The 22177-nt window shown below is 49.7% G+C and overlaps 1 protein-coding gene across 1 annotated transcript in view; it reads left to right on the top strand.

Moving 5' to 3' along the window:
* Positions 1-20132: 20132 nt before the first annotated feature.
* Positions 20133-22177, top strand: part of LOC309889561 (ubiquitin-conjugating enzyme E2 R2-like) — an 88891-nt gene continuing 86846 nt past the window's right edge. Inside the window, exon 1 of the mRNA XM_082782425.1 lies at positions 20133-20345. Within this exon, the coding sequence (XP_082638551.1) occupies positions 20169-20345 (177 nt within the window). The 5' untranslated portion in view covers positions 20133-20168. The remainder of the gene's footprint in view (positions 20346-22177) is intronic.

Genomic DNA, 22177 nt, shown 5'->3' with positions numbered 1-22177 from the left:
AAGCCTGTCTCTGCTAGGACTCGGGCCACAACACAGGCAGCCTTCTTTGCCTGCCATTCCTTCATCTCTCTTCCTCTCCTTTCCATCCTGGCCCTGACTCCCCCTGAAGATTTTCTTCATCTTTCTCCAACCCTCTGCCTCACTACCCGCTGCACTGTCAATACCATTATACCATTAGTTTCGATCTTTTTTTTTTTTTTTTTTTTTTTTTTCCTTCTTATCTCCCCTCCAGACACACCCCTCCAGGGCCTCCCGCAGGAGGGTCCCCCAGTGACTGTTCACTACATTCCCCCCACCTCCTGAAGCATTTTCTGCGTATTTTGCCAGGCTTTAATCACACAATGAACTTTCAAGAGCCCTTGGGATACTGGGTCCTCAGGTCTCATCCCCAAGTACTTTCTCATTCTGACACTAAGTCTCTCATATAATTTCTGTGTTGCACACTATTATTATTCCAGCCAGGATTGGCAAGTGGGTATTTCTGCCCTGCCGGTATTACCCCTGGTCCTGGAGGATGAGCTCTTTCCCATTCTTGTATAGCAGCTCTCCTCCTGATCATTCCCATTTCTTTCCCTGTAAACAACATACTTATAGACATAATTCCCTCCCCCAAGAGTATAAATCAGGTCGTAGGAACTGGTCTAATTGTTCAGCTAGGCTGTTGGGGTCCTTGAATAAAGACTTCCTCTCCTTCTTAAAAGTCCTAACCTCTCTGCTGGTAAGGAGGAGGGGGTAGTTCACCTAAGAGGATACACAGTTAGTGTTAGTACTGTTAGTATCAGGGAAGGCAAAATTCTCAACATATCTTCTACCTTGTTCTAATTCTTGCCAGAGCCTAGAGTACGATCCTTCTTTAGGGACAGTGTTAATTCCAGTCCCTGTCTCCCTTCCTGGAGTGACTGCTGCTGCCACCAGTTCAATATTAAGATTATAGGGAGCATAACTTGGCTCCTTCTCTGAAAAAGGAATCTTATTGTTTACACATAAATTTAAAGCCTGAATTTTCATCAGACCCGTATTTTGGCCAAAATACTGCTGTTTCCTTAATTGATTCTTTTGTCCAGACTGATACACAATGTTTAACCTGTGTTTTTTTTTTCTTTTTTTTTTTTTTTTTAATTACTTTTCTTTTACAATCCCTCTAATTTTGGGATTATGTTTCCAATTTCTTATCATTTTTCAGGAAGAACTATTAGTAGGCACTCCCCCAGGGATATCTCCCTGTCCCCTGGAACTCATATTTTCCCATTTTTCCTAACCCTCGCCAGTATGTGCTACAGAAATTTCCCTTCTGCAGTGTACCACACACCAACGTACTGAAAAATGGGGGTGTACCGCCAAGCACTTCCCCGTGCCAGCGTTACCGCACACCTATGAGTTTACCAGATTCCCTGGAACTCGTACTTCCCATCTTTCCTAACCCTCGCCAGTATGTGCTACAGAATTTTCCCTTCTGCAGTGTACCACACACCAATGTACTGAAAGATGGGGGTGTACCGCCAAGCACTTCCCCGTGCCAGCGTTACCGCACACCTGAGTTTACCAGATTCCCTGGTGTACTTCCAAGCACTTCCCCGTGCAAGGATTACCGTACACCAGATTCCCCTGGTGTAGTGCCAGCACTTCCCCGTGCAAGGGCTTACCATACACCAGATCACCCGACCCCCAAGGCAATACTTAATATTTCTTACCTTGGTCTGTGCACAGAGTTACCGGATCGATTCTTAAAAACCCGGAGTGCCTACCTTCTTCCTTTCCCCACTACTTCATGGATCCTGCCTCTTTAACCAGTCTCGGGCCCTCTGTCAGCTTTCTGCAGAACCACCACCGTCGATGCACAGGACCGCTGAAATCAGCGGGGCATGCCTTCCTGCTGCTGCGGCGGTGGGGCTCCCCAGTAGGTGACTGGATCCCGGACGAGCCCCCAAATTGTGAGAAACACTCCGTAGCCAATAACTTAGGCTCAGGCGAGGATCTCAGTGAAGTAGTAATTTATTCGCGATTGCAATGGCGGGCGCCCCACAAGCAGGAGAGAGCGCATCTACTAGTTCCAAAACACAGTTTATATACCTTTTGATGGCAGGACCCTCCCCTGTTTCCCCACTGAGTGGGTAATCCAGATTCACAATCTATCTGATGCTTCACAAACAATGCATGGCCTTCAGTCGCCGGCCTGTTAAATTTCAAATTTCTTTTGACATTTTTACTGCTTGAAGTGGTAATGTTTCTTCACTTATCTGACTTGACTTGACACCGTGATTTTCACCTAATTGTCCTAAGGAGTCTGATTGTCTGCATTTTACAAGGTCGCCTGCTAAACTTTCTTATCACTGTAAGCATATCTCAGTACCACATTCCCTCCTTCTAAATAATGTAACTCTGCAAAAACAACATTTCTATTCCCACATGTACACGACCCATGTGGCGGAAGTTTGTACGGAGTGCACCATCATCATATGCCAGCTCATTGGCAATAATGGTCTGGAAAGAGGATGAGGAACCCACAGTGGATGAAGTGGCTAAACAACTCCGGCAGTACGAAGAAAGTCTCTCCTCTTCTTTACAGGCCTGTGTCTCAGCTGTGGAGAAACTTTCTGAAGAGGTCCACCAACTTAAAGAGAATCTATCATCCTCCCCACCTGAACCAACCAGTGTCCACTGACCAAAAGAGAACACTGTGGAGAAACTTTCTGAAAAGGTTCACCAACTTGAAGAGAGATTATTCTCCTCTGCACCTGTACAGAGCAGTGTCTCAGCTATCAGGGGTAGGCGTTCATCCACACAAGGAAGACGATATGGTGGGTACTCACCCCGTGCCACCCTGTGGTTTTACTTACAAGACCATGGAGAGGACATGAGAAAATGGGATGGAAAATCTACCGCGACCCTAGAGGCACGGGTACGTGAGTTGCAAAAGAAAACAATCAGGAAAAAGGGATTCTCTGAAAAGTTTGCTGCTCCAACTTCCAGCAGACAGTCTTTCAAACACAGAAACGAAGAAGATTCTGACCAGGATTAGGGGGGCCCTGCCTCCAGGCAGGGGGAGGAAAGGGACAATCGAGTTTATTGGACTATGTGGATTCGATATCCTGGCACGTCAGACGCACAGAAGTATAAGGCTTTAGTAGACACCGGTGCACAATGTACTATAATGCCATTGAGCTATAAAGGGCCAGAGCCCATCTGTATTCGTGGAGTGACAGGGGGATCTCAGCAGTTGACTGTATTAGAGGCTGAAGTGAGTCTGACTGGGAATGAGTGGGAAAAGCACCGCATTGTGACTGGCCCTTAGAAGAGGATATTTCAAGGACCCAAAAGGGTTCCGGTGGGCTTTTGGTATAGCTGCCTTAGAGACAGAGGGCATTAAACAATTATCTACCTTGCCTGGTCTCTCAGAGGACCCCTCTGTTGTGGGGTTGCTGAGGGTCAAAGAACAGCAAGTGCCAATCGCTACCACAACTGTGCATCGGCGGCAATATCGCACTAACCGAGACTCCCTGATTCCTATCCATAAGCTAATTTGTCAATTGGAGAGCCAAGGAGTGATCAGCAAGACTCATTCACCTTTCAATAGTCCCATATGGCCAGTGTGAAAGTCTAATGGTGAGTGGAGACTAACAGTGGACTATCGTGGCCTGAACGAAGTGACGCCACCACTGAGTGCTGCAGTGCCAGTACTGGGCTGGATGTTCAAGGGAAGGGTCTCCTCTGCACATCATGCAACTGATGCTACATGGAGCAAGTGGGTTGCATTGATTACTCAGCGGGCTCGAATAGGAAACCCCAGTCGCCCAGGAATATTGGAAGTGATTATGGACTGGCCAGAAGGCAAATACTTTGGGATATCATCAGAGGAGGAGGTGGGTCGTGCTGAAGAAGCCCCACTGTACAACCAGTTACCAGAGAATGAGAAGAAATATGCCCTGTTCGCTGATGGGTCCTGTCGTATTGTGGGGAAGCATCGGAGATGGAAGACTGCTGTATGGAGTCCTACATGACGAGTTGCAGAAGCTGCTGAGGGAGAAGGTGAATCGAGTCAGTTTGCAGAAGTGAAGGCCATTCAGCTGGCTTTAGACATTGCTGAACGAGAAAAATGGCCAGTTCTCTATCTCTACACCGATTCATGGATGGTAGCAAATGCCCTGTGGGGATGGTTACAGCAATGGAAGCAAAACAACTGGCAGCGCAGGGGCAAACCCATCTGGGCTGCTGCATTGTGGCAAGATATTGCTGCTCGGGTAGAGAACCTGGCTGTGAAAGTACGCCACGTAGATGCTCATGTGCCCAAGAATCGGGCTACTGAAGAACATCAAAATAACCAGCAGGTGGATCAGGCTGCTAAGATTGAAGTAGCTCAGGTAGACCTGGATTGGCAGCATAAAGGTGAATTATTTATAGCCCGATGGGCCCATGACACTTCAGGCCATCAAGGTAGAGATGCAACATACAGATGGGCTCGTGATCGAGGGGTGGACCTGACCATGGACACTATAGCACAGGTTATTCATGACTGTGAAATGTGTGCTGCAATCAAGCAAGCCAAACAATCAAAGCCTCTTTGGTATGGAGGACGATGGCTGAAATATAAATATGGAGAGGCCTGGCAGATTGATTACATCACACTCCCTCAAACTCGCAATGGCAAGCGCCACGTACTTACAGTGGTGGAAGCAACCACCGGATGGCTGGAAACATATCCTGTGCCTCATGCCACCGCCCGGAACACTATCCTGGGCCTTAAAAAACAAGTCCTATGGCGACATGGCACCCCAGAAAGAATAGAGTCAGACAATGGGACTCATTTCCGAAACAACCTTATAGACACTTGGGCCAAAGAGCATGGTATTGAGTGGGTGTATCACATCCCCTATCATGCACTAGCCTCCGGGAAAGCTGAACGATACAATGGACTGTTAAAGACTACATTGAAAGCAATGGGTGCTGGGACATTCAAAAATTGGGATACGCATTTGGCAAAGACCACCTGGTTAGTCAATACTAGGGGATCTGCTAACCGAGCTGGACCTGCCCAATCAAACCTGTTACGTACTGTAGATGGGGATAAAGTCCCTGTAGTGCATGTAAGAAATATGCTGGGTAAAACAGTCTGGGCTACTCCTGCCTCAGGAAAAGGCAAACCCATTTGTGGAATTGTTTTCGCTCAGGGACCTGGATACACTTGGTGGGTGATGCAAAACAACAGAGAGGTCCGGTGTGTACCTCAAGGGGATTTAATCCTGGGTGAGAATAGCCCATGAACTGAATTGTACCATGTTAATTACTATATAATACTGTATGTTATCACTACCATGACTACTATGAAAATGATGACTAATTAGAATATATGGAAAAGAGTGTAACCTGAGCATGACATAAATGGTATGGAATAAGGGGTGGATAGATGTCCTGGTTTCAGTTAGAACAGAATTATTTTTCTTCCTAGTAGCTGGTGGAATGCTGTGTTTTGGCTTAGGATGAGAAGAGTGCTGATAACACCCCTATGTTTTAATTGTTGCAGAGCAGTGCTTATACCAAGCCAAGGACATCTCAGCTTCTTGCTCTGTCCTGCCAACAGGCATGCTGGGGGTGCAGTAAGAGCTGGAAGGGGACAGACCCAGGACAGGTGACCCAAACTAGCCAAAGGGGTATTCCATACCATCTGACGTCATGCTAAACAATATATAGGGGTGGCTAGCCGGGGGGAGGGGGCCGGACTGCTCGGGGTTAGGCTGGGCATCGGTCAGCGGGTGGTGAGCAATTGCATTGTGCATCACTTGTTTGTACATATTATTAGTAGTAGTACTATTATCATCATTGTATTATTATTATTATTATTATTGTTATTATTATTTTCCTGTCTTATTAAACTGTCTTTATCTCAACTCACGGGCTTCACTTTCAATTTCTCTCCCCCGTCCCAAAGAGGGAGGGGGGAGGGTGATCAAACGGCTGCGTGGTGTTTAGCTGCCGGCCGGGTTAAACCACGATGCACTGTGACCCCTACGGTGGACTCTGCAGCCGCTCCAGTTCCAGCTCCTGCAGCTGCTCCAGTTCCAGCTCCTGCAGCTGCTCCAGTCCCAGCTCCTGCAGCCGCTCCAGTCCCAGCTCCTGCAGCCGCTCCAGCTCAAGTTCCTGCAGCCTCTCCAGCTCCTGCAGCTGCTCCAGCTCCTGTGGCTGTGTCAGAGAAACGAGCTGTAGCAGTGCAAGGTGACCCTGCAGAGGGTATTCCAACCCCTGTGGCAGATCCTGTAACGAGGTCAGAGAAACGAGCTGTAGCAGTGCAAGTTGACCCTGCAGAGGGTATTCCAACCCCTGTGGCAGATCCTGTAACGGGGTCAGAGAAACGAGCTGTGGCAGTGCAAGCTGCCCCTGTAGAGAAGGTGAAAAAATGGTATAGAGATTCAGGTCATTTAGAACGCAGAGAGTCTTCTGCCAAATCTAGGTATAGAGACGACAACGACGCTGGGCCATCAGGGATTCAGGAGGAGGAAGATGAGGATGCCAAGAAATCAACAGTAACTACCCGAAGCCTAAACGAGTGTGAGTTACGAGATGTGCGAAAAGATTTTGGTCGCTGTATAGGTGAGCAGCTTGTCACCTGGCTGCTCCGATGCTGGGACTCTGGAGCCAATTGTGTGGAATTAGAGGGCAGGGAAGCCATGCGACTGGGATCCCTTGCTAGAGACGCAGGCATTGACAAAGCAATTGCAGATGGAGCACAATCTCACAGCCTCTGGAGGCGTCTCCTCTCAGCTGTGAGGGAAAGGTATCCCTTCAAGGAAGAACTTTTATGTCTACCAGGCAAGTGGACCACTATGGAGAAGGGAATCCAGTATCTGAGGGAATTAGCCGTACGGGAAGTGATTTATGAGGATCCAGACCTCAGACAAACATCCAAAGATCCAGATGAAGTCAGGTGTACATGACCCATGTGGCGGAAGTTTGACGTCAGTGCCAGGGAAGCTCATGGAGCAGATCCTCCTGAGAGTCATCATGCAGCACTTGCAGGGCAAGCAGGCGATCAGGCCCAGTCAGCATGGGTTTATGAAAGGCAGATCCTGCTTGACGAACCTGATCTCCTTCTATGAAAAAGTGACGTGCTGGGTGGATGAGGGAAAGGCTGTGGATGTGGTCTACCTTGACTTCAGCAAGGCTTTTGACACTGTTTACCACAACATTCTCCTCAAGAAACTGACTGCTCTTGGCTTGGACTGGCGCACACTTCGTTGGGTTAGAAACTGGCTGGATAGCCGGGTCCAAAGAGTTGTGGTGAATGGAGCCAAGTCCAGTTGGAGGCCGGTCACTAGTGGCGTTCCCCAGGGCTCGGTGCTGGGGCCGGTCCTCTTTAATATCTTCATCGATGATCTGGATGAGGGCATCGAGTGCACCCTCAGTAAGTTTGCAGATGACACCAAGTTAGGTGCGTGTGTCGATCTGCTCGAGGGTAGGAAGGCTCTGCAGGAGGATCTGGATAGGCTGCACCGATGGGCTGAGGTCAACTGCATGAAGTTCAACAAGGCCAAGTGCCGGGTCCTGTACCTGGGGAGCAATAAGCCCAAGCAGAGCTATAGGCTGGGAGAGGAATGGTTGGAGAGCTGCCAGGCAGAGAAGGACCTGGGAGTGATGGTGGATAGTCGGCTGAATATGAGCCAGCAGTGTGCTCAGGTGGCCAAGAAGGCCAACAACATCCTGGCTTGTATCAGAAACAGTGTGACCAGAAGGGCTAGGGAAGTGATCGTCCCCCTGTACTCAGCTCTGGTGAGGCCGCACCTCGAGTACTGTGTTCAGTTTTGGGCCCCTTGCTACAAGAAGGACATCGAGGTGCTTGAGCGGGTGCAGAGAAGGGCGACGAAGCTGGTGAGGGGCCTGGAGAACAAGTCCTACGAGGAGCGGCTGAGGGAGCTGGGCTTGTTCAGCCTGGAGAAGAGGAGGCTCAGGGGCGACCTTATCGCTCTCTACAGGTACCTCAAGGGAGGCTGTAGCAAGGTGGGGGTTGGTCTGTTGTCCCACGTGCCTGGTGACAGGACGAGGGGGAATGGGCTTAAGTTGAGCCAGGGGAGTTTTAGGTTAGATGTTAGGAAGAACTTCTTTACTGAAAGGGTTGTGAGGCATTGGAACAGGCTGCCCAGGGAAGTGGTGGAGTCACCATCCCTGGAAGTCTTCAAAAGACGTTTAGATGTAGAGCTTAGGGATATGGTTTAGTGGGGACTGCTAGCGTTAGGTCAGAGGTTGGACTCGATGATCTTGAGGTCTCTTCCAACCTAGAAATTCTGTGATTCTGTGATTCTGTGATATGCCAGCTCATTGGCAATAATGGCCTGGAAAGAGGATGAGGAACCCACAGTGGATGAAGTGGCTTAACAACTCCGGCAGTACGAAGAAAGTCTCTCCTCTTCTTTACAGGCCTGCGTCTCAGCTGTGGAGAAACTTTCTGAAGAGGTCCACCAACTTAAAGAGAATCTATCATCCTCCCCACCTGAACCAACCAGTGTCCACCGACCAAAAGAGAACACTGTGGAGAAACTTTCTGAAAAGGTTCACCAACTTGAAGAGAGATTATTCTCCTCTGCACCTGTACAGAGCAGTGTCTCAGCTATCAGGGGTAGGCGTTCATCCACACAAGGAAGACGATATGGTGGGTACTCACCCCGTGCCACCCTGTGGTTTTACTTACGAGACCATGGAGAGGACATGAGAAAATGGGATGGAAAATCTACCGCGACCCTAGAGGCACGGGTACGTGAGTTGCAAAAGAAAACAATCAGGAAAAAGGGATTCTCTGAAAAGTTTGCTGCTCCAACTTCCAGCAGACAGTCTTTCAAACACAGAAACGAAGAAGATTCTGACCAGGATTAGGGGGGCCCTGCCTCCAGGCAGGGGGAGGAAAGGGACAATCGAGTTTATTGGACTATGTGGATTCGATATCCTGGCACGTCAGACGCACAGAAGTATAAGGCTTTAGTAGACACCGGTGCACAATGTACTATAATGCCATTGAGCTATAAAGGGCCAGAGCCCATCTGTATTCGTGGAGTGACAGGGGGATCTCAGCAGTTGACTGTATTAGAGGCTGAAGTGAGTCTGACTGGGAATGAGTGGGAAAAGCACCGCATTGTGACTGGCCCTTAGAAGAGGATATTTCAAGGACCCAAAAGGGTTCCGGTGGGCTTTTGGTATAGCTGCCTTAGAGACAGAGGGCATTAAACAATTATCTACCTTGCCTGGTCTCTCAGAGGACCCCTCTGTTGTGGCTGTCGTGGTTTAACCCGGCCGGCAGCTAAACACCATGCAGCCGTTCGCTCACCCTCCCCCCCGTTCACTCACCCTCCCCCCTCCCTCTCTGGGACGGGGAGAGAGATGGAAAGTGAAGCCCGTGAGTTGAGATAAAGACAGTTTAATAAGACAGGAAAATAATAATAACAATAATAATAATAATAATAATACAATGATGATAATAGTACTACTAATAATAATATGTACAAACAAGTGATGCACAATGCAATTGCTCACCACCCGCTGACCGATGCCCAGCCTAACCCTGAGCAGTCCAGCGCCCCTCCTCCATCTAGCCACCCCTATATATTGTTTAGCATGACATCAGATGGTATGGAATACCCCTTTGGCCAGTTTGGGTCAGCTGTCCTGGGTCTGTCCCCTTCCAGCTCTTACTGCACCCCCAGCATGCCTGTTGGCAGGACAGAGCAAGAAGCTGAGATGTCCTTGGCTTGGTATAAGCACTGCTCTGCAACAATTAAAACATAGGGGTGTTATCAGCACTCTTCTCATCCTAAGCCAAAACATAGCATTCTACCAGCTACTAGGAAGAAAATTAACTCTATTCTAACTGAAACCAGGACATCTATCCACCCCTTTTTCCATACCATTTATGTCATGCTCAGGTTACATTCTTTTCCATATATTCTAATTAGTCATCATTTTCATGTAGGGTATATAGTAGTCATGGTAGTGATAACAAACAGTATTATATGGTAATTAACATGGTACAATTCAATTCATGGGCTATTCTCACCCAGTATTAAATCCCCTTGAGGTACACACCGGACCTCTCTGTTCTTTTGCATCACCCACCAAGTGTATCCAGGTCCCTGAGCAAAAGGAATTCCACAAATGGGTTTGCCTTTTCCTGAGGCAGGAGTAGCCCAGACTGTTTTACCCAGCATATTTCTTACATGCACTACAGGGACTTTATCCCCTTCTACAGTACGTAACAGGTTTGATTGGGCAGGTCCAGCTCGGTTAGCAGATCCCCTAGTATTGACTAACCAGGTGGTCTTTGCCAAATGCGTATCCCAATTTTTGAATGTCCCAGCGCCCATTGCTTTCAATGTAGTCTTTAACAGTCCATTGTATCGTTCAGCTTTCCCGGAGGCTAGTGCATGATAGGGGATGTGATACACCCACTCAATACCATGCTCTTTGGCCCAAGTGTCTATAAGGTTGTTTCGGAAATGAGTCCCATTGTCTGACTCTATTCTTTCTGGGGTGCCATGTCGCCATAGGACTTGTTTTTTAAGGCCCAGGATAGTGTTCCGGGCGGTGGCATGAGGCACAGGATATGTTTCCAGCCATCCGGTGGTTGCTTCCACCACTGTAAGTACGTGGCGCTTGCCATTGCGAGTTTGAGGGAGTGTGATGTAATCAATCTGCCAGGCCTCTCCATATTTATATTTCAGCCATCGTCCTCCATACCAAAGAGGCTTTGATTGTTTGGCTTGCTTGATTGCAGCACACATTTCACAGTCATGAATAACCTGTGCTATAGTGTCCATGGTCAGGTCCACCCCTCGATCACGAGCCCGTCTGTATGTTGCATCTCTACCTTGATGGCCTGAAGTGTCATGGGCCCATCGGGCTATAAATAATTCACCTTTATGCTGCCAATCCAGGTCTACCTGAGCTACTTCAATCTTAGCAGCCTGATCCACCTGCTGGTTATTTTGATGTTCTTCAGTAGCCCGATTCTTGGGCACATGAGCATCTACGTGGCGTACTTTCACAGCCAGCTTCTCTACCCGAGCAGCAATATCTTGCCACAATGCAGCAGCCCAGATGGGTTTGCCCCTGTGCTGCCAGTTGTTTTGCTTCCATTGCTGTAACCATCCCCACAGGGCATTTGCTACCATCCATGAATCGGTGTAGAGATAGAGAACTGGCCATTTTTCTCGTTCAGCAATGTCTAAAGCCAGCTGAATGGCCTTCACTTCTGCAAACTGACTCGATTCACCTTCTCCCTCAGCAGCTTCTGCAACTCGTCATGTAGGACTCCATACAGCAGTCTTCCATCTCCGATGCTTCCCCACAATACGACAGGACCCATCAGCGAACAGGGCATATTTCTTCTCATTCTCTGGTAACTGGTTGTACAGTGGGGCTTCTTCAGCACGACCCACCTCCTCCTCTGATGATATCCCAAAGTATTTGCCTTCTGGCCAGTCCATAATCACTTCCAATATTCCTGGGCGACTGGGGTTTCCTATTCGAGCCCGCTGAGTAATCAATGCAACCCACTTGCTCCATGTAGCATCAGTTGCATGATGTGCAGAGGAGACCCTTCCCTTGAACATCCAGCCCAGTACCGGCAATCGGGGTGCTAGGAGGAGCTGTGCTTCAGTACTGACCACCTCCGAAGCAGATCGAACTCCTTCATATGCTGCCAATATCTCCTTTTCAGTTGGAGTATAGCGGGCCTCAGATCCTCTGTATCCCCGACTCCAAAACCCCAGGGACCGATCTCGAGTTTCCCCAGGTTCTTTCTGCCAGAGGCTCCAGGTGGGGCCGTTCTCCCCGGCTACAGTGTAGAGCACATTCTTTACATCTGGTCCTGTTCGAACTGGCCCAAGGGCTACTGCATGAAATATTTCCTGCTTGATTTGTTCAAAGGCTTGTCGTTGCTCAGGGCCCCATTCAAACTCATTCTTCTTACGGGTTACTTGGTAGAGCGGGTTTACAATCAGACTGTAATTTGGGATGTGCATTCTCCAAAACCCCACAACACCTAGGAAAGTCTGTGTTTCTTTTTTGCTAGTTGGTGGAGACATAGCTGTTATTTTGTTGATCACATCCATTGGGATTTGACGACGTCCATCTTGCCATTTTATTCCTAAAAACTGGATCTCTCGTGCATGTCCTTTGACTTTTTTTTGTTTTATGGCAAAACCGTCTTTCAGAAGGATTTGGACTATTTTCTTCCCTTTCTCGAAAACTTCCTCTGCTGTGTCACCCCACACAATAATGTCATCGATGTACTGCAGGTGTTCAGGAGCTTCCCCCTGCTCTAGCGCAGACTGGATCAGTCCATGGCAAATGGTAGGGCTGTGTTTCCACCCCTGGGGCAGCCGATTCCAAGTATATTGGACTCCCCTCCAAGTGAAAGCAAATTGTGGCCTGCACTCTGCTGCTAGAGGGATGGAGAAAAATGCATTAGCGATATCAATTGTGGCGTACCACTTGGCTGCCTTCAATTCAAGTTCATACTGGAGTTCCAGCATGTCCGGCACTGCAGCACTCAGTGGTGGCGTCACTTCGTTCAGGCTACGATAGTCTACTGTTAGTCTCCACTCGCCATTAGACTTTCGCACTGGCCATATGGGACTATTGAAAGGTGAATGAGTCTTGCTGATCACTCCTTGGCTCTCCAATTGACGAATTAGCTTATGGATGGGAATCAGGGAGTCTCGGTTAGTGCGATATTGCCGCCGATGCACAGTTGTGGTAGCGATTGGCACTTGCTGTTCTTCGACCCTCAGCAACCCCACAACATCGCTTTTAGCTAACACTGTACTATGCTAATATCTTTTGTAACGGGAAAAGGGGGTGCGACAAAAAGGGGCGTGATATATAGCATAAGGAGGAGATGTGGGAGGAGATGTGGGAGGAGGATTGAGAGGGACCGTGGGCAGAAGAAAGGGTCACGGGGATCCGGGGCGGTCGCGTGTACGGGTATAAGAAGCTATGCTATGTAGCAATAAATTGGCACTTGAGTTAGACACGTGCGTATCCGTCTCTGGTGTCCCTGCTCAGGGAGCAGACATCCAGGCAGCCAATCGGTGTTGTCTCTTGGGCTGGGGTAGCACGGAGAGCGGCAACAAAAACGGTTTGGCTCTGGCTGTTTGGATCAACCCTATATTGTCCTCTGGGCAAAGCCATGTTTTTTTCAGAAGCTGGGACATGGCGTTAATGGAGCAATGCAGGAAAATCCTTGTGTTGTAACATCAGTGGGAAAGGGCACAGTGTGGCCCTCCGGGTTGGGTGCTTCCCTGGACTCATCCGCAATGAAAGCAGAGCATGTGGAGGGGAAGCTGGAAGTGGGTGCTGAGGTGTTTGGGAATGATAGTGTCCATAACATTAAACCTGTGCATTTGGGAGGTGGGGACAGAGGCATGAATGAGGCTGATAGGGTTTGGGGTGCAGGGAGATGTAATGAAGCAGTTAGAGTGGGGCTGTTGGGTTGGGAAGAAGTGGGATGAAGCCAGTGACTCATTGCAGATAGATGGGATGTGACAGGCAGAGCTGAAGTGCTTTCTCTCACTGCTGAGAGCACCATGCCTACAGCCCTTCCAGATGTGGCCCAGATGTTGACGCACTAAGAAGGGTGGCCAAAGCCAGTGTTGATGGAAGCACCTGCCACCAAGGGAGCACTCGGCTCCTGTCCCACATGTCCTGCCAGTCAGCCTGATCCCATATCGTCAAAATGTTAAATCCAGCAACTCAAGATGTAAATAAGAAAAATATGGGACTGGCAGAAAATATCCCCCCCAGCATGACACAACCCAACCTCTTCAGAGCTCCTCCAACAAGCAGCTTCTCAGCCACACAAAAAATGTAGAAGTGTTCACAATCACAGAATCACAGAACTGTCTAGGTTGGAAGAGACCTCAAGATCATCGAGTCCAACCTCTGACCTAACACTAACAAGTCCTCCACTAAACCGCATCACTAAGCTCTACATCTAAACGTCTTTTAAAGACTTCCAGGGATGGTGACTCCACCACTTCCCTGGGTAGCCCATTCCAATGCCTAACGACCCTTTCAGTAAAGAAGTTCTTCCTAATATCCAACCTAAAACTCCCCTGGCGCAACTTTAGCCCATTCCTCCTCATCCTGTCACCAGGCACATGGGAGAATACACCAACCCCCACCTCGCTACAGTCTCCTTTAATGTACCTATAGAGAGCGATAAGGTCACCCCTGAGCCTCCTCTTTTCCAGGCTGAACAAGCCCAGCTCCCTCAGCCACTCCTCGTAGGACTTGTTCTCCAGGCCCCTCACCAGCTTCGTCGCGCTTCTCTGGACTCGCTCAAGCACCTTGATGTCCTTCTTGTAGCAAGGGGCCCTTACTGAGGGTACACTCAATCCCCTCATCCAGATCATCAATGAAGATATTAAAGAGAACTGGCCCTAATACTGAGCCCTGGGGAACGCCACTAGTGACCGTACTCCAGCTGGATTTGACTCCTTTCACCACAACTCTTTGGGCCCGGCTATCCAGCCAGTTTCTAACCCAACAAAGCATACGCCAGTCCAAGCCATGAGCAGCCAGTTTCTTGAGGAGAATGTTGTGGGAAACAGTGTCAAAAGCCTGGCTGAAGTCAAGGTAGACCACATCCACAGCCTTTCCCTCATCCACCCAGCACGTCACTTTGTCATAGAAGGAGATCAGGTTCGTCAAGCAGGACCTGCCTTTCATAAACCCATGCTGACTGGGCCTGATCACCTGCTTGCCCTGTAAGTGCCATGTGATGACACTCAAGATAATCTGCTCCATGAACTTCTCTGGTACTGAGGTCAAACTGACAGGCCTGTAGTTTCCCGGGTCTGCCCTCCGGCCCTTCTTGTAGATGGGCATCATGTTTGCTAGCCACCAGTCAACTGGGACCTCCCCCAGTAGCCAGGACTGTTGATAAATGATGGAAAGCAGCTTGGCTAGCTCCTCTGCCAGTTCTCTTAGTATCCTCGGGTGGATCCCATCTGGCCCCATGTACATCCAAGTGCCGTAGCAGGTTGCCAACCATTCCCTCATGGATAGTGAGGGCCACATTCTGATCCAGATGTCCAGCCCACAGGCTGAAGGCCTGAGAGCAGAATTAAACAGCTTTCTGCAAACCTGTGCCAGTCCTGATGGGGACAGTTTCTGGGGTGAGATGGGATGTTGCAAGGGCCTGTACCCCTGGCATGTCAAGCTGCCAAACCCCAGAGTTTTTTACAGCCACAGGCTCAGGACCAGGTACCAGTGCCGGCTACAGAGCATTTCTGGAGAAGGTGATGGGGGCCTCCTTGAGGAGAGCTGGAAGAGCTGGAGGAGTATGAGGGGCGTAGTGGCAGGAGGAGGGAAGGGAGAAAGCTGTGCTTGCCGCAGGGACAATGGCAAATTTGTCCTATTAGCAGCTGGTGCATGGGGCAAGTGTGGTGTAATTGCCTAAAGTAACTAGGAAAATAAAACTAACATCCACATTTTAAAGAAAATGTACAGCATTGAAGAGGCTTTCAGGGTAGGGCATAGATGCATTACCTAAGCGTTCCCTAGGCTTCCAACCTTAGATGCTATCGCGCTGGGGAAACTTGGTGTGCTAGCCCTAAGGAACAGTACGGATCATAGAGTGGAGTGGAGACACCACGGCTAGGCTCTGTGACCAGGTGGGGACTCGATTGTTCTTGTGCACACCGAGACCGATAAGCTGCACTTTTTGCTACCCTGAGCCAAGGACCTGTCATGTTTTGACAAATGCTGTACCCTAGTGTACTTTTGCTCATTATAATATCATTATAATACCAAAACACACCTCCATCCCAAAAGCTACCTGCCTCCAAGGTGCGAACAAACCCTCACCGAGCATGCGCTCTGAATTTCTCGGAGCCTATTATTTCTCGGAGCCGCCAGTTGACTGGCGGCTAGCAAACGTGACGCCCATCTACAAGAAGGGCCGGAGGGCAGACCCGGGAAACTACAGGCCTGTCAGTTTGACCTCAGTACCAGAGAAGTTCATGGAACAGATCCTCCTGAGAGTCATCATGCAGCACTTGCAGGGCAAGCAGGCGATCAGGCCCAGTCAGCATGGGTTTATGAAAGGCAGATCCTGCTTGACGAACCTGATCTCCTTCTATGACAAAGTGACGTGCTGGGTGGATGAGGGGAAGGCTGTGGATGTGGTCTACCTTGACTTCAGCAAGGCTTTTGACACCGTCTCCCACAGAATTCTCCTCAAGAAACTGGCTGCTCTTGACTTGGACTGGCGTACGCTTCGTTGGGTTAGAAACTGGCTGGATAGCCGGGCCCAAAGAGTCGTGGTGAATGGAGCCAAGTCCAGTTGGAGGCCAGTCACTAGTGGCGTCCCCCAGGGCTCGGTGCTGGGGCCGGTCCTCTTTAATATCTTCATCAATGATCTGGACGAGGGCATTGAGTGCACCCTCAGTAAGTTTGCAGATGACATCAAGTTAGGTGCGTGTGTCGATCTGCTTGAGGGTAGGAAGGCTCTGCAGGAGGATCTGGATAGGCTGCACCGATGGGCTGAGGTCAACTGCATGAAGTTCAACAAGGCCAAGTGCCGGGTCCTGCACCTGGGGCGCAATAAGCCCAAGCAGAGCTACAGGCTAGGAGAGGAATGGTTGGAGAGCTGCCAGGCAGAGAAGGACCTGGGAGTGATGGTGGATAGTCAGCTGAATATGAGCCAGCAGTGTGCTCAGGTGGCCAAGAAGGCCAACGGCATCCTGGCTTGTATAAGAAGCAGTGTGACCAGCAGGGCTAGGGAGGTGATCGTCCCCCTGTACTCAGCTTTGGTGAGGCCGCACCTCGAGTACTGTGTTCAGTTTTGGGCCCCTTGCTACAAGAAGGACATCGAGGTGCTTGAGCGGGTGCAGAGAAGGGCGACGAAGCTGGTGAGGGGCCTGGAGAACAAGTCCTACGAGGAGCGGCTGAGGGAGCTGGACTTGTTCAGCCTGGAGAAGAGGAGGCTCAGGGGCGACCTTATCGCTCTCTACAGGTACCTCAAGGGAGGCTGTAGCGAGGTGGGGGTTGGTTTGTTCTCCCACGTGCCTGGTGACAGGATGAGGAGGAATGGGCTTAAGTTGAGCCAGGGGAGTTTTAGGTTAGATGTTAGGAAGAACTTCTTTACTGAAAGGGTTGTGAGGCATTGGAACAGGCTGCCCAGGGAAATGGTGGAGTCACCATCCCTGGAAGTCTTCAAAAGACGTTCAGATGTAGAGCTTAGGGATATGGTTTAGTGGGGACTGTTAGTGTTAGGTCAGAGGTTGGAATCGATGATCTTGAGGTCTCTTCCAACCTAGAAATTCTGTGATTCTGTGATTCTATTACTTTAAAAGGAGACGGAAGAACTTTTCACCAATCATAACTAAGATATGCTTGACTAGAGTCACTCAAGCTCCACCTAAAAGATAGAAAATAATATAAATTGGCCTAAGAGAGAGGGGATGTTAGGGAAGATCTCACCGTCAGGGGAGATACCATTCCGAGGGAATACAACATCCTTAGGCCCTCCTGACTCCTGGGATCAGTCGACGGGCTGAGCCTCTCTTCCCCCCCAGTTGAGATGCCTTTGGGTGAGATTTGAACACTTGGTTATAAATCTTTCTAGAGTCTTTGATCCTTTTAACATATTAATTTCTAGGCTGTGCACCTGTAACACCTGTGTATTTCATGCATGCTAGCTTGCTTTTGCAGACAGCCACTACCGCCGGCAATCCAAAGAACCTGTGTACCTGTTGCTGTAATAAATCGCACTTGATTGAATTGTTACAGCTCTCATTAAACGCAACTAGGGCAAGGGTGGTTAGACGTTACTGGTGAATCCGTGACTGTGGTAGTTCAGTGTTCTGAATCCAACCAGACCCCTGACGGTTAATGCATTATTGGTGAATCCGACTGGACCCCTAACAGTTAATGTGTTATTGGTGAATATCCGACCAGACCCCTAACAGTTAATGTATTATTGGTGAAATCTGTGATTGTGATAGTTCAGTACCCTGAATCCGACCGGGCCCATAACGGTTAATCAGCTACACCCCTTAACACGACAGCAAGCATGCTGCCTTCTCCCAGGGCCACGGTCTGGGGAGTGAGACATGGCTCCCAGTGCCAGGAGGGGACTTCAGTGTCCACCTGCAGCACAGGCTGCCCCAGATCACTGGTGATCCGTGACAGCTATCCCATACATTCAGGAAATTCCATTGGGTCTGGAAAAAGTGGATTACAGGTCTAATGGTTACCCCTAGGGCTGTCCTCAGGGTGGAAAATCAGTGAGTGGTGGTGGAGGAAAGGCAGAGGGATGAATTTACACAGGGGTGGAGGGATGGTCAGGCACAGCTTCTCCAGGTTGTTTGTCCAAGTACCTTGGGCCACTGCAAAGTGAAATAGCCCTGTCATGTGCAGAATGATGAAAGCAATGCGTAGCAGAAATGGATTAAGGACCAAGTCCTGCAGCACTGAGTCCCATGGTCCAGTGAAGTAACCATTTGCCATTATCGGTTCCCACTTTCTGGACAGTGCCCTGTTCTTGTTGCCTGTGACTGCTTTGATCTTTTAAATTAATCTAATCTCTAAAGTAAACACTCTTCAATCTCTATTGCAGCATCTCAAGGTCCTTAACCATTTCATCCCTAGACTCCACGTAATCCAATGCCATAGATTTACATCAAGGCATTATATGATTTTTACTTTCATTCATCCACAATTTTTATTTGACCGTAAGTACACAGAGAGCAGAAATATCCTTCTAGTAACTCTGACATTTTGGGGGACGTTACAAATAATTCAGAACTCATCATAGCATTTAGCTATTAAAATGATCCCCATTAGAACCCCTTTAATTCCGTATCAGGTAATACACATCGACTTTTCCATGTCAGTGCTGTGTTACCTCCTCATTATTTCTCCTGTCTTGGCCGAGGAAAGACTTCCAGCTCACACGTGCGTCTGTGCCAGGCACGCTGCAAGCAGCTGAGTGGCCCCATATGCTGACAGGCAGGTGCGTGCATTAATGCTTCCAGAAGCGAGACCCAGACTTGTGCCATCTGCAGTTGTGCTGTGCTGTTTGTCCTCCTTCTGGATCATCGCTTTTTTCTTTGATTCCATATAGACTTGCTAAGGAATATGAGCTCACAGGCACCGTCTCAGGTCTTAACCATGCTTTTGTGTTCACAGCCCTGTGTGTGGAGCTGTGGTGGGCACCACCTTGACCCTGGAGGATTCTTTCCTCCTTGGGTGGATGGGAGGAAGGAACCCAACCATTTTCTGGCTGTGGTACCTCATGCATCTGTGGAGCTATGTGAAAACAGCGCCAATGCCTATGGGAGCACTGTCTGTTTCGATGTCACTGTTGGGTGTTTGGGGATCGCTATGGGATGCTTGCCATTTCCCAAAACACCTCTGTGTTTGGACTACCAGCCTCTGTGCCCAACAGCTTCCATGGGAAAATGGCCTCCGGACCATCAGCCTCTACACCCTTGCCCTGCAGTGCAGCAGCTCCATGGAGGACCATGGACCAGGATGTCAGGGAGAATCCATGCCAGGATGGTGGCCACCCACCCTGTCCCTATCCCAGTGGTGCTCTCGCTGTCACCCAGCATCATTTGCCCACCAGGAACGGGGAACACATTGCTGTGGCTGATCCTTCCCCAACACCACACTGACATGGCTGTGTCCTCCTCCCTCCACAAGCCACCACTAAGAACATGGCAGGCATATGGCTGCCATGATAAGAACATATAAGAACATGAGGGGGGAGGGGGGGCAGTAGTGAAAGAAGGGAGTGCTGTTCCTTTAAGAACTATGGTGGGGGCTTATCTCCACCAGACTGGGGCGAGGTTCCACGGGGTGGGGGCGGGGCTACACAGGGGGTGGGCGAAGTCACACATGGAGCGGGCGTGTCTCCGCGGAAGAGCGGGCGTGTCTACACAGTGAAAAGGCGAGGCCATAAGAGGGGTGGGCGTGGCTAAAAGGTTAATGGGCGTGTCCTGGTGGGCGGGGCGTGTCCCGGGGCGGCGCGCTGAGGTCAGCGGCGAGCGGGCGCCGTCACAAAAGGAAGTGGCGGCAGCAGTGGGGGCTGGTACTGTGGGGCGGGGCGGGGCGGGGCGGGGCGGGGGCCGGCGGCGGAGGCGGAGGCGGAGGCCGAGGCCGAGGCCGGCGGCGGCCGTGCCATGGCCCAGCAGCAGATGAGCAGCTCGCAGAAGGCGCTGATGCTGGAGTTGAAGTCGCTGCAGGAGGAGCCGGTCGAGGGCTTCCGCATCACCCTGGTGGACGAGTCTGACCTCTACAACTGGGAGGTGGCGATCTTCGGGCCGCCCAACACCCTCTACGAGGGGGGGTATTTCAAGGTACGCCTCGGCCCGCTCGCCCGCCCGCCCGCAGGGCCTCCGACACAACCGCCGCCCCGGCCGCCGGTCTCTTTGTCTCCGCCGGGAGGTCCCGGCCTCTCTCCGCCAAGCCTCGGCGGGGCCGTGCCGTGCCCACCCCCCCCCCCCCGGTGGCCGTTGGGAGCCCTTTTAGCTGGAGGCCTCGCCCCCGAGGAGTTGGGATGAGGCTGGGGGGTGAAGCCGCCGCCTCCCGGCCTTTTCTTCCTTTATTTTCTGCCTTTCTTTAATTATTTAATTTACTTTATTTTTATTTATTTATTTTTTTTTACTCCCTCCCTGTATTTTTAGCTAAAGCAGAGGCTCCGTGGTGAGGCGAGGCCTCCCCCCCGGCTATGGTAACCCGCGGGGGGGACCTTGGTTGGGTGGTAGCTGGGGGTGCTGGCCTTCCAGGCTATGCTTTTTGTCAGAATCTGATGGTGCTGTGTGTTGGGTTGTCCCCCGGTTGTCATTCCTTCCATCCCCAAACTTAAGCGGATGGCCCTCAAAGGGCTACAGCAATGCTTCGTGGGCAAAGGTAGATAACTGCTTTCAATTCCTCTCGATCTTCCTGTTAGTCAAAAAAAAAAAAAAAAAAAAAAAAACTTTTGTGGTTGTTATTTCCCCACTTGTAAACCCAGAAAGCAAGAAATCTGGCACCTCCTCACCCAAAAGGAACAAGACTTAAAGAAGGCTGGTGCATTTTCCTTAAAAGAAACAAAAGCTTTGGTGAAGCAAAAGATGCATTGTGCTGGGCATCTCTCTCTGTGCTTTGTGGCTATTTGAGCTCTGGCAAAACCATGTCACTTGGCTTGTATCTCCCAGGAGTTATCGATTTAGTGGTACCTCTGACATCTTCCCTCTATTGCCAGTCAGCCCTTTGGCTTCTGTCAAACCAAACAAAAGCTCGGAGGATCTCTTTGCTTGTCTAGCATGCATCTTCGGTGCCTCTTGGCCTCTCTGAACCAGGGTTTAAGCACTCTGTCCCACAAAACCAAAATAACCTGTAGCTTGGGGAATAATGGATTTAGTCATGTTCAGTTTGGCCTCATTGTTTGGAAGGAAGGGAAGATTTTGGCATGAGGCTTTCCTTTTGTAATGAGTTGGCTGGCTTACTCGTGTAGGTGTGATATGTGTATTCTTAGACTCACCTCTATTATTACTTTCTCAGGAAGTCCCTGCAGTTTTGGATTGGTAACTGAGCCATTTCTACATCAGAATGGACTGGTCACATCTTCCTGCACTTGGATTAGTCATCATTTTTTTTTTCTTTTTTTATTTTCAGAGAAATTACGAAGGCGTCAAAATACTTGGTTTAGGAGCCACCTGGCCTATGCGTTTGTAATTGTTCTTGGAAAGAAAGCTGAAGCAGACAGTGAAATGACTTGAGGATGTGCCTCTAGCAAGTGCAGATATTGGCACGAGTGCTGGCGTTACTTTACCCCAGAGCTGTGATTGCGATGGCTCTTGCTGTTTGGTGTCCTTGAACTGTAGGACCTTTTCCTCTAAATTCCTCTCCTGTTTGAGAGTGGGAGGTCTCATGATGCCTCCGTCCCCTCTGCAGCAGAGAATTCATTTCAGGCAGTGTGACCAGAGCCTGTCGTATGGAGTTTCTGATCTCTCCTCTGTAAGGAACCGTGCCTGCTCTGTTTTGGTAGCGTTCAGTCTTTAGTTATTCACCCTAAATTCTCAGCTCCTCAAAAAGCAGTCTTAGACACAAATTTTCCCCCAAGAGAGGGTTCATGTTGTCCTGATCATGAAGTTCCTGACTTCTCTTTGTAGTGAGCCTTTAAGGCAAACCTTAAGGTATGTTAGGC

This window comes from Aythya marila, assembly GCF_965140915.1.
Source record: "Aythya marila genome assembly, chromosome: W".
NCBI classification, from domain to species: Eukaryota; Metazoa; Chordata; class Aves; order Anseriformes; family Anatidae; genus Aythya; species Aythya marila.
The sequence above is the reverse complement of the archived record's forward strand: the minus strand, read 5'-3'. Positions and strand labels throughout refer to the sequence as shown.